This window comes from Aedes albopictus, chromosome 1, assembly GCF_035046485.1.
Source record: "Aedes albopictus strain Foshan chromosome 1, AalbF5, whole genome shotgun sequence".
In the NCBI taxonomy this organism is placed as follows: Eukaryota; Metazoa; Arthropoda; class Insecta; order Diptera; family Culicidae; genus Aedes; species Aedes albopictus.
Genome location: NC_085136.1, coordinates 216,525,269 through 216,538,236, shown reverse-complemented (window position 1 = coordinate 216,538,236; position 12,968 = coordinate 216,525,269). Strand labels below are relative to the sequence as shown.

Below are 12,968 nucleotides of genomic sequence, written 5' to 3'. Positions count from 1 at the left end.
AAATTATATCATTAGAGTATTTCCCAAACTTGGTTCTCACGATCCCTCAATCGATTGTCACCACGGTTGGGAAACACGGTTCTAAAGGTTCCATTAAATGACAAATATTTGGCCAACAAGCCCGACAAATGACCAACACAACGTGAATCATGACAACCTTGGATGAATACCGGACTACAATGGCAAATATTTGTCATTATGACAGTCTAATGGCACCTTAAGGCCCCTTAGCGTGTCAGCTCAAATTTTGTTCTTCTTATTTGATTCTTATTCCAAACAATCATCAAGCACGATAGTAGTTGTGTAGCCTTTCTATACCAATTCCATAAACAAACAAACAAACAAAAAAGCACCTCTTTGTCTCGGTACCTCCAATGTAAACATTTCGAGAATATGAATCATTTGAAAGCAACTTAAGCAGTAAACTACTCTACTTCAATGAATAACAAGGAAACATATCCAAATGACACGAAAAATATTAGATTTTTTGTGTAACAAGCTAGAAATGATCGAATTATTTTGGTACGTTCTCTCACTGTTTATGATTGCTGCAACAGCAGTGCTGGCGGACCGCTTGGTGAAGATTTCGTAAATTATAATGCTTTGCTTATTTCACTAACAATTGTGGTAAAAAAGTTAAAAAATAATCAATCCCACAAATTATTTTTGATTTTATGACGCATAACCAATGTGTCCAAATCCAAACTGGATTTTTTAATTGATTTCGATCAATTTCATTGATGCTTTGGCCAACAGGATCGACATCACTGCGTGCAATGGTCGATGATTGTGCGCGCCAAAAGACATCACCGCGCTGCCGCTGTCGTCGTTGGTACTGCGGTGGGTGGTAAACACCGCCAACCACATTTTAGTGCGGTCGAAACAAATCGTTAAAAATTTCTACTTTCGAGTGAACTAATGCTTAGTAATCGTGATTACTTGGAAAGAGGCTTGAATTTGAAGTAGTGTGAATACATTTTTATGCCGAATATCTCGCGTGAAATTGATTATTTTATAGAACAAGATAAGTGTCGATTTTTTACAAACATGTATTGGTGCAATGTTGTGTAAAGTTGATTTCGGTCAATGATTTTGAAGAAGCCATTTTGCGATGACACGCTAAGAGGCCTTAAAGCTGTTAGTACAATGGGTCAAATATTTGTCCAAAAAGAAATCAATGCACAAAGATCTGACTTTTTTGACTCGATCGAATTTTCATTAGTGCCAAACTGATGTTGCTCCTTGAGTTCTTTCCTTATCAAATATTTGACCCTGTGTACTTCAGGCCTATGACTAATAGAAGGTGCCAATTACGTTGGAAGCAATAAACTCAAGATTCGTAAATGTGTACGACTAATTTCGGTATCCTGATGTAATGAGCCAACGTTAGAAGGATCGTTTCTTTCATAAAAACTATCCTTATAGTTTAAATAATTCCTAAAATATTGTTGGTTAGTTTATTTCCGTCCTTACGTTATTCTGCATGTAATCTTTCTCTTTTATTTGAATATCTTTAGTTTTTCTGTTTTACCATTGACACACAACTTCGAACAAAGTTGATTTCGTAATTTTATTTTTCTGTTGTTTCAGATGGAAAACATTCAGGCTTCTTACTCCACAGACATACAATAATGTTTCCAATGTAATCACGTGGTTCGATACTTACGTGAGATTCGATTATATCGCATTTCCTCTCCATTGTAACATATTTCTAACATAATATTGAAAACATTGGAAAATGAAGAACGATAAGAAATTAGTGCATTCAAAAGTTTTACATCTGACGCATTTAAATTTATCTCACGCTTGAAAAAAAAATCACCTTTAGTTTAACAGCAGCCAGTTTTGTGTCAGAGGAAGCGACAAGATAATACTGAACTGTTTATTTTTTTATTCATGTTGAGATTTTCGCAGCATGCGGAAGGAAGTTCCAAATTATAACATGTTGAACTAACAATAATTGATTGGCAGTCTATCCGTTGGATGTGATTGGTTGCATGGACTCAGAATGTGAGCATACAAGGATACTGATTCAAACTGATAAACACGATCGGTTGCATGGTGACTCGTCTTCCTTATTTTCAAGTACTAACTACTACTCCGTTAGTTTCTATTACTAGTTGTTGAGGAACTATGTTTCTGGTTAGTCTTATTTGTGTGCCTTGTGCTCCGTTCCGTGGGAAGACATAATAAATGCAGTGATGTGTTTCTTTGCGCTCTCGGAAAGTCGGTTCCAGCCGAATCGTGTAAAACAATCAATCACATTCTTTGTATGCTCGTTAGAACGCTTCCAATGTAGTCTTAGTTAGCAAATGCATTTTTTATTTGGTAAAAATGGGTCAATTACAAAAAACGTCACTTTCAATATTAAAACAACATCACAACTAGAAAGTCACACCTTGTTTGTATCTCACATGAAGTCAAAAACTAAGACTGCTTTGATTAGATTCTTAACGCCTACTGTGTTGAGAGAGATGCATATCTTCCGAGTGTAAGTATACGGCAATACAAGTCTAAATTTTCTCTTTTATGACATTTAATAGATGTTCACTTTGTTCGTTACATTCGATCGTTTCCTTGACTATTTGGATATGAGACAACGGAAACGAAATCGAATCTTTGTAGCAGCATTTGAGAGAAGTTTTAGTTTTGTCCTTTGTCCTGCTAATATAAATATTTATATAAAAATTCTTAAGCATGTTGAACGTGGTCTTCTGCTCGTTTTAAGGAGCATCGATGTCCACTTTTTACCTACTTATCAACCGAAGAAGTCTACAATCTAGAAAATCAAAGGATTTACGATTCGGTTTCAACCGGAGGCGTCGCTGAGTCCGCTACTGTGTCGACCGCCTTCTTTGATTTGATTTCCGCTACTACATCGGAGGAGGCGGCGGTCGTACTGCTATCGCTCTCAGCGCTAGTGCCGTTAGTAGTGGTGGTGGTGGATGCTGAACTCGCTTCTTCGATATTACTGGCGGATGTGTCATTTTCCTTGTCGCTGTCGGCCTTTTCGTCGTGATCTCCATTCGTTGTCACTTTGGATTCTGCTTCGCCATTTTCTGGAACGCGCGGTTCTTCCTTGCCGTTCACTTTTTCGGACGTACCGTTTTCTTTCACTTCATCTGTGCTCGTGGTCGACACTTCATCTGATTCTGCTTTGCTTTCTTTCGGTGCGGCGGTTTCTTCTGGCGTTTTTGATTCAGTCTTGGCTTCGGATTCACTGGCGGATGCAGAATCAACTTCCATGGCTTCCGTCTCTGGCTTATCTACTTTTGATTTGGGTTCTTCTGTTTTGGTTTCCTCCTTTGCCGCATCGGTTGATTCAGCTTCCATAGCAACGTCTTCCTTCTTAGCTTCGACAGCAACTTCTTCAACCGGACCAGCCGTAGTTGCTTCGATGCCTTTAGTTTCGGAAACGTCATCCGATGTATCCATTTTCTCTTCTGGTTTTTCTTCCACCGCTGCAGTAGTTTCCGAATTAGCAACATCAGTTTCTACTGGCTTATCTGTGTCCATCTTTTGTGTTTCTTCAGTCTTCACCTCTTTCGTTTCTTCGATCTTTTCCACCGTCTTTGCTTCCTCCGCCACTTTTTCTTCCTCAGCCACCATTGTTACATCAGTTGGCTTTGACTCTTCTACTGCTTGACCTTCTTCTGATGTTTTAACTTCTTTCGTTTCTTCCACTTTTTCCGTTGTCTTGACTTCCACCGTTTCCTTGGTCTCTTCTTTTGCCTTGACTTCCACCGTTTCCTTGGCCTCTTCCTTTGCCTTGACTTCTACCGTTTCCTTGGTCTCTTCCTTTGCCTTGACTTCAACCGTTTCCTTGGTCTCTTCCTTCGACTTGACTTCTACCACTTCCTTGGCCTCTTCCACTGTCTTGACTTCCACCGTTTCCTTGGTCTCTTCCTTTGTCTTGACTTCTACTGCTTCCTTGGCCTCTTCCTTTGTCTTGACTTCCACCGTTTCTTTGACATCTTCCTTTGCCTGAACCTTTTCCGCTTTTTTGTCATCTTCCTTTGCACTGACTTCCTCGGCGGCTTTCGTGTCTACTGCTGGATTATCTTCTTCTGTAGTTTTCGTTTCTTCTGTCGTTTTGGATTCTTCCGTTGTCGTGGCTTCCTCTGCGGCCTTGGACTCTTCCGCCACCATTGGTTCGTCCGTCGCTTTGGGCTCTTCTTCCGCCACCTTTGGTTCCTCTGCTGCCTTAGTCTGTTCTGGCGCCTTCACATCCTCAGTTTCTTTGACTTCCTCGGCCGCCGTCTTGGTTTCCGCAGTATCCTTCTTATCTACAATTTCTTCTTTTGTTTCGACCTGTTTTGCGTCTGGTTTCGAATCATTGGACGATGAGGCTTCCGTTTTATCTTCCGCTTCGGTTTTCTCAGCAGTTTCCTTAATTTTGTCATCTTCTAATTTGGAGGGTTCTTCTTTCTGATCGTCGCCAACCTTGACCACATCTGTATCGGCTTTTGGAGCAGGTGCGTCATTTGTTTGTGCAGTTTCTGTATCCTTGTTGTCTACCTCATCCATTTTATTCTCGTTTTCGATCGTAGCCTTTTCTTCAGTTACAGATTCTTTTGGTTCCTTTTGTGTCTCCTCTTCGTTAGCAGCCTTGTCTTCCACCTTCTTTTCACTCGATTCGCTAACAGTTTCCTCTTTCATGGCTTCCTCCTTGGGATCAGCAGTCTTCTCCTCAGTTGGCTTTTCCACTGCTTGTTCCGTTTTTGTGGTTTGTGCAGTATCGGCAGATTCTTCTGTTTCAGTCTTGCTGGTGCTTGTTACGGGCTCTTCTTCGGCAACTTCCGCCGGTACTTCCTTGGGTGCATCTTTATCTACAGTTTCCGTTGAGGTTACTTCGGTTTTGGCAGTTTCATCAGATTTTTCCACTAGAATGAAATAAAATAAATTGAAAATAATATTGGAAGGCTTTTTCTGTAATCGTGTGTGCAATGGCAATCATTCATGCATTTGCTGAGCAGGATTAATGTCGAATCCGTTTTTAGAACATGGAATTTGCAACTGGATCGGTTGAAATGTGTCAAAAAGAACGCCAAACACATTTCAATTGAAGATTTGGTTTGAGCAAGCAATTTCAGATAATTGAACGCTACAGAGGCTCAATTCCCTCAACAGCGGGATAGCAAAAAATAGTCTGATCCAGTTCTAACCCATGCTTAAAATTTTAAAACGGAAACAGCATAAGGCAGTACATAGAAAATAATGTTTGAAAAGGAATAAACTATGAAAAAGTGTCAGAAAACGTCGATAATAGATTCAAAATCTATGCGAACTTTGGAAGTCAAGCGCCCTGAAATCCATTCGTATGCGAATCGAATGTACAACTTCCAATGTTAATATCTCGCATTGGCGGAGCCAGCATTTTCTTTTTCTTACTCTCCTAAACATACACGAGACATAGAAAGATAGAAGAGGAGGCAGCTTGCTCCTCTTTCATCCCGCTCTTTCTCGTGTATGTTTAGAAGAGTAAAAGAAAAAAAGCTGGCTCCGCCAATGATATCTCGCATACATTTTGAGGAAAATCCATCTTCTAACTTTGTACCGCGCCGACAATAATTAAATTCTGATCGAATCAAACTAGATGTTAGCGTATTGATTTGTATTTGTGGCAATACTTTCATATTTAGGAATCGGAACTTTGAAGCTAACGTGCCACTCGCCACACCAAGCAGCAAAGGAGCTATTCATGTATCGAGTAGCTAAAGTCGAAGAGAACAAAGCTGCCGAGAACCTAACGTCACCCTATGTAACCGTCACAGATTGTTTTGGCAAATTGGTAAATTGTTTTATGATAGCATGCTTCTAAATAAAGATAGTAGCAAGTGAACCAACAAATCCTTACCTGGTTTATCCTCCTCCTTGGCGGCATCCTTCTCGGTGGTGGATTCGGCAGTCTTCTCTACTGTACTCTCTTCCTTCTTTTCAACCACCGCAGCGCTGTCCTCCTCATCTACGTCCATTTTATCCTCTTCGATTTTGGCCTTCTTTGGTGGTGGAGCCGCTTCTTCCTCCGTGCTCTTATCCTCTTCTACCTTAACGTTCTTCGCCGCCTTTTTCTCCGCTTCGTCCCCCTTTTTATCATCATCTCCACCCTTCGCTACCGGTTCTTCCGGCTGCTTGTCATCCTGTTTCTTGTCAGTTTTACTGGCTTCCACTTCCGCTTCTTTTTTTTCAGCTTCCTTCTCCTTGGGAGATTCTTCAGATTCAGTCTTTTCGGTTACTTTCTCAGTTTCGGTTTCAACTGCAGCGGTAGACGACGTTGTTGATTGGACATCCGTCATTTCGGCATCAACGTCCATCGTTGCCTGTTCACCGTCGGTTGGTTTGGCACCATTGGTTTCCGCAACAGCATCAGTAGAAGTGGGTTTCGCGACCTCTGCATCACCATTTTGCTTAGCGCTATCATCAACGACTGTATTGTCTCCATTTTGGTCAACCTTGACGACCTTTGAGGGACGCTGTTTTTCGAAATTTGCAAGAAAATGAAACTCATTAGAATGCTAGAAGATCACATTTGTTTGAAGAACTAATAAATTTTAAATTACAATACTCCCCATTTGTAGTGGGATTACGCTAGAGATGGCGTTCAATGGGTTCGTGTCCTGATTTTTTAAAGCTACCAGAAATGACGAAAGGTGGCTTCGACCTTTCGTAGTTTAGCCAAGACAAAAACCAACCGCAGTTAAAAGAAAATAAGCAAAAAGGAGAGAGAATTAGATGGAACAGAGTGAGAGGATTGGATAGGGGAAGAGAGCGCTCATGAAGATGGGATTTGGAATAGACTGCCCGAAATGTGGCATGATAGCATTTATGCTAGGTTGCGAACATATACTTTTTTTCGGATGTTTTATCGTGCGAAATGCAATGCAAAAATGTAAGAATAATAACAAGTCGTGGTATTTCAGCTGTAATGACTTTGCTAGGGCAAAGTTTGTACATCCCCCATAAACATACACAATCTTATGAGCTATTTGTCGACTTCTGATGGGACATTTCTGAAGTGATTCCTAGTCAAAAGGTTGTCTAACAAAGTAATGTGTCAGCTTACATATCCAGTCTTGTATTATTTGTATAAATAGTCATTATTTTCGGTTTATAGTAACCACTCACATGCTTGAGTGCAATAATACAAACCAAGAGGGACAAACTGAATCTATCATCGCAGTAGCCCGAAATATCATGGAATTCTTCACATGTTTCGGTTGATATTTCGGGCAGGTCGATGCATATCCGTTTGTACTTCTAGGGCTATAACCTTAAACTTATTTGTAGACGAGTATTTTCAGCCGTTAATGTCTGCGCTGATTACGGTATAACTCTTACCAACAAAGAAACATCGAAGCCAATATATTATGGTAGGTATACAATCAACAACATCATGTTCGTTATCTTACATATGATAGCGGTGAATTCCCCCGAAATAAAAGCAAAATATGACGTTGACGATGGTGATAGCAACCAATGAAGGTTGATGTTGTACACATACGTGTTATTATGGACATGCACAAGCTAAAAGGTACATTTTCTAGTTCCGATATGTTCTCGATTATTTCCCTCTAAATAATAGCTAAATGATAAAGAACCAAAAAGCACACCGTTTGACAAAGCCTTCTTTGGTGAAAAGTTCATCATATACATTCGCAGAACGCCATGGGAACATACTCCTTCACGACGAGGAGAGTTGAATTGCGAACGAGTGAGAGAGAACGCAAGAGGTATGGAAGAGAATCCGCCGCAAATTTTGACAAACGACACTTCTTTACACCGGAAGAGGTTTTTCGTGCGTACTAGGCAAGCGATATAGATGCAAGATAAGTCAACGAAGAAGAACGAGGATTGGGCAACCGAAATTTTGAATAAACACGACCGATTGGATAGTTTGTTGAACATTTTTTCCGATGCACCGATCGGAGTGCCCTTCAGCTGATGTGGTTATGTGTAAACTTGCATATTTTATGACAGCTACTTTATTTATTCTGCAAATCATCAGCTGTCGAGCATTCTCGATCGATCCATCGGAAATTTTCTTTTATTTTCTCTTTTCTCTTCATTGTTTCAAGTGATCCAGGAGTGAACAAATACTTTCAAAAGGCTTCCAAACACTCACTTCTTGGCCTTTACGATTCTTCAGAGTGAACATTACCGGAATAGGTTCTAGTAACATCAATCTGTCAAATCTCGTATAATACTAAGTACAATCAATTGCTGCTGCATTTTATGTGTAATTGGTTTTATTGTTATCCAGTGACAATACTTTTATTTGTTTCTCTTCATTTCACACGTCTAATTATAACATTAAATGTAGTTGTACTAGGTTAGGGAGAGATACTTCCCCTTTGTTTCACTAAACGTTAATTTTGATCTCTAGTAGGAATAATTCACTTTTGTATTGAATCTGATACTGGACAGGTATCGTGTGTTGTGTTATATTCTTAAAATGATCGTTGTAAAAACGGTTTGTAGCAAGATTCGTTATCACAAAAATAAGCATGAGAAAAAAAAACCTAAGCATAATAATCAGGTGGATTGAATATTGACACTCAAAAACGAATATCAAGATATATTTCTCTGTGTGTGTTCAGTCCAGTTCAACGTCAAATTGTTGTTCAGCGTCTTATTTTCTAATAGAAATGATTCATGTTGTATGGGGGATCTTACTCTGCTACTAAAAGTTCACTTTCTGATTACCGAATTAACTATGTCAAAACTTTCTCAGATACCATTTACCATCTAATGCAGTAAAATTACTAGTACCACATACATTATCAGTTAAGATTATGGGTGTGTATGCGTGTGTTTGTCTATCCTTGCATTTTTCTTGCGTATGATTACGGTTTCGTCAGTGTTTGTAAATGTGTATGTGTGTGATAGAAAATGGAAAGAAAAAGGTATGGTTATTAACGCTTATTAGGATATACCTGAGCTTCGTCGTCTTGGGCAGTTTCGTCAATTTTGCGCTTGCTGGCACCGTTTTCCGCTTCAGCACCATTTTCGGTTTCGGCAGCGGCGGCGGTTTCGGTTTCAACGGCTTCCTTTTCCGTTTCGGCGTCAACCTTCTCCGTCGATTCGGTTGCCTTTTCCTCCTTTTCGGCGCCGTTTTCGGTTTCGGCGGATTTGGCCGATTCGAGTGGCAGATCGGTGAAGGATGAGATTACGGTGAATTCTTTGCGGTCTTCCTCGGACAGCTCGGCATTGCCGGGTCTGTCCAGGACCACCACATTCAAGCCAGCTTCCTTGGCGGCTTTAGCCTCTGTTTCAAATAAAATTATACAAACAAAAAAATAATAATTTTAAAACCTTTTAATATCAACTTGATACCAATAACGGCCGGAACAATCTGAACCAGGAATGAGGAGATTGAAATATGGTAACCATTCCCGTCATTCGCAAATGCAACACACAACTTACCGGCTACAACGTCGGTCAAAAAGAGAGCTTCCTCGCCGGTGGCCTCGATGTTCTTTAGGAGAGCTTCATAGCTGTTCTTCTCTTGCTTGGCGCCGATCTTGGTATCGTAGTATCCAGCAAGGTATTTGACCAGATCACCCTGTTCGCTGTGCTCGAAGAGCATTTTCTGTGCATCGACGCTTCCGCTCGAGTAGATGTAGACTTTGCGACCACTCTCGTTCCACTGTTCCAAGGCTTTCTTGACATCTTCGTAAACGCTACATGGGAGGTAGGATGATTCCAATGTTCAAATTTGCAGACTCTCAAGTAACATACATTACACACACATACGAATGATGTCATTGTTTTAGCAACTAACACAAAATACGCAATGTGAACGATAAAAAGACCAAAAACTTACTGTCCCTTGATGGTTCCATCTTTGTAGCCCTGAGCCCAGACCAGACCCTGCAGAGTTTTCAGTGCACCGGTCTTACGGTCCTGGGACATTTGCCATTCGACGTTCTTGACAACGTCTGGGATGATGTCTTCGGAATCCTATCAAACAGAAAAGAAAATAACATATGAATGTGTGATATAAATAAGATGCAATTGATTTACTAGATGCAAACCGCATCAAGATATGGAATACAAAGAATAAATATTCAGTGGAGCGGATCTGGTGTGATGGTTAAGGAGCTGGGATCGAATCCCACTCCCGACAAACTCGCAATATGTGAGTTCTTCCTTCGGAAAGGAAATAAAGTGTAGGTCCCGAGATGAATTAGCCAAGGGCTACTAAAAATCTCGTTAATACAGATAAAAAAAGAGTCCGCGAAAACCCGGATGTTAGTGTCTGATATGTATCCGGAAGAATATAGAGCGGTACAAGGAAGAAAAAGAGAGCATCCGATAAAATAATTCACCGCATAAAAAAGGAGCAGTATGACGAGTGTCAAATGGTAAGGCGCAAAACAGTATGAAACAAAATAATATGCGGAAATTTTACGAAACTGGCAATTGCGTGTGGAGAAAACTAGCGCCGTCTCCCATCATGTGCAATAGCCGCAAAGGTAACTTGTTGACAAATTAAACTATGGTAGCTGAAGAAGGTGAAAAAAACTTCGAGACTTTGTTGAAAGTGGAGCCCCCGACGCTAGGAGAAATAAGAAAGGCTATCAAAGAACGGAAGAACAGGAAGGCTGCAGGAGAGGACTAACTTCCGGCTGTTCTTTGAACACGGTAGTATTGCGAATCTTTTCTGAAATCCGCAGACCGGCCAACAACTCGTGCGCCGACAGCCCATGCGCCGGGTTGTGCGCCATACAAAATGTAAATAAACAAGTGTCAAAATGGTTCGCGCCAAAAGCTATCTCTCTCTTAGGGTTCGGTTCCATTTTTTGTCAAAAACATTGAACTTCCTTATGTCTGGAAATAATGTACAACAAAGATAGTTATTGACGGTAACAACGCTTTTAATTCATTAAACCACTGATTAATAGTGACTTGGCTAGTGAAAAACTTGGCGCATAGGCAATCGGCGCGCAAATTGTGCGCTGGTGTGCGGATTTGAGTTAATCGTCGCAAAGTGCCCAACACACATTATACCCTGGCGCGCAACCTAGAGGTCGAAGGGAAACTGGTCGAAATGCTAAAAATTCTCGAGAAGCTCAATAAGCAGCTGCACGAAATACTTCACCATGCCCGGTCGGTTGAAACAGAAGAATTTACCTGGTAGCTGCATGGAGGGTAGTATGGGACAAACATCAAACTCTCGCTCCAGTCGACTTTTTTGATTCCATTTAGGTCCCATATGAACTGTACAAAATTTCAGCGTAATCGGTGAAACTATAATTTAGCGCAAGCGGTTCAAAGTTTTCATAGGATTTACTACGGGAAAAGTTACACTTTCAGATAAAAAATCCCAGACGTCGCCCCTTGTCCCCTTAATTCAAATCGATCAATGCTTCTTGTAGAAAAATCATTTGTGAAACTTTCCTTCGAAGACCCCAAAACGATTGGATGCTTGTGGAAAAAGTTATAGATTTATTACCGATTAGTTTGAAAGTGTAACTTTTCCCATAGTAAATCCTATGCAAACTTTGAACCGCTTGCGCTAAATTATAGTTTCACCGATTGCGCTGAAATTTTGTACAGTTCATATGGGGCCTAAATGGGATCTAAAAAGTCGACTGGAGCGAGGATTTATTTTTTTCATACAAGCGTGTCCCACACTAATGGAGGGCCTAATTTGCGTTCTTTATCCTCATGGAAACAGATTAAAAATTCTTGTGAACTAGGAACCCTATTGACGTACGATAATGATGCTAACCGTGAGGGAAAAGGCGCCTTGCACCTGCGAATTGAACTTTCTTCGACCTCCGTAACCAGCTGAAGTTTCGTAGCTTGTAGACGAAGACAAAACACGGCAGGTTAAGTTAGACTGGTCACGTGACACGGATGCCGGAAGAATGACAAGCGAAGAAAATACTCTGTAGAGAACCAAGGAAAGATCGGCGCCTTCTTGGCAGGTGGCGCATAAGATGGCTGTTTGCAGTTGAAGAGAACCTAAGGCACTGTTTATGAACTACGTTACTCATTTTTGGCAATCTCAGACCGCTTCGATCCTCGTAGACTTTTGTCCATACAAAATTGAAGAAATTCGTATGGACCGCAGACTTAGCCTAGCTAGAACCTTCCTCCCAGGACTGAAATTCAGTGTAGAAGGATGTTTTGGCCAAAGTCTACGCTCCATACAAATTTAAAAATTTTTGTATGAACGAAAGTCTACGAGGGAAGAGGGGGGGTGGGTTCTGAGATAACGAAAATTTGGTCTATGTGGTTTATGAACGGCCCCTAAATTTATCTCCCGAATTTTGTCAGGCATTCCTTTAAGGCAGTGAATCAAAATTCAACCATCGCACAACAATAATGATAATGTCGCAACCTGCATTTGTTGTGGAAATCATGGGCATAACTACAGTGCATTTGCCCCCTCAGCTCCAATGTCGTGCACTTGTTGTGTGCCTCATTTGTCTGACAATTTCTTCACTGCTCTAAGGGGATTTTCTAAGATTAATTTTGGGAACTCCGTCATGAATTCCTACAAAAAAATGTAAGAGATTTCACCATGAAATTTCCCAGGGATTGCTGCATGAATTCTTCTAGCGATTTCTCACGAGGTGTCCCCAGGAGTTCTGCCATGGTTTTATTTGGGAATGCCACTAAGGAATCATTTGTTAATACCTTAAAAGTTTTTGCAGCGATTCTTTCGAGATTTCATCCAGGACCTGCGCAAGGAGTTTCTATATGGTTTTCTCCATGAATTCGTTATTGATTTAGAGCACTGATGATTTATTGTTAGTTTTAACTTCATGAGCGCTGTGCCAAAGCATACGACAAGTAATAATCAAGTTCATTACGCCTGCAGAGTACATCGAAAGGTGCTGACATATTTCCGCACAGAAGATGTTATTCTGCATTATTCTGTAAAGAAACGTAACATTTCTCCCCATACTGAATCAGTATGTCAACACTACGTGTACTTGACGAAGAATGTGTAATTT

At 40.6% G+C, this 12,968-nt stretch overlaps 1 protein-coding gene across 1 annotated transcript in view; it reads right to left on the bottom strand.

Annotated features, from left to right (window-relative positions):
• Positions 1-1,425: 1,425 nt before the first annotated feature.
• Positions 1,426-12,968, bottom strand: part of LOC109400059 (enolase-phosphatase E1) — a 41,607-nt gene continuing 30,064 nt past the window's right edge. Inside the window, exons 3-7 of the mRNA XM_062846229.1 lie at positions 9,824-9,960; positions 9,424-9,680; positions 8,934-9,265; positions 5,858-6,473; positions 1,426-4,883 (exon numbers count right to left, since the gene is read on the bottom strand). Coding sequence (XP_062702213.1) covers positions 2,797-4,883; positions 5,858-6,473; positions 8,934-9,265; positions 9,424-9,680; positions 9,824-9,960 — 3,429 coding nt within the window. The 3' untranslated portion in view covers positions 1,426-2,796. The remainder of the gene's footprint in view (positions 4,884-5,857; positions 6,474-8,933; positions 9,266-9,423; positions 9,681-9,823; positions 9,961-12,968) is intronic.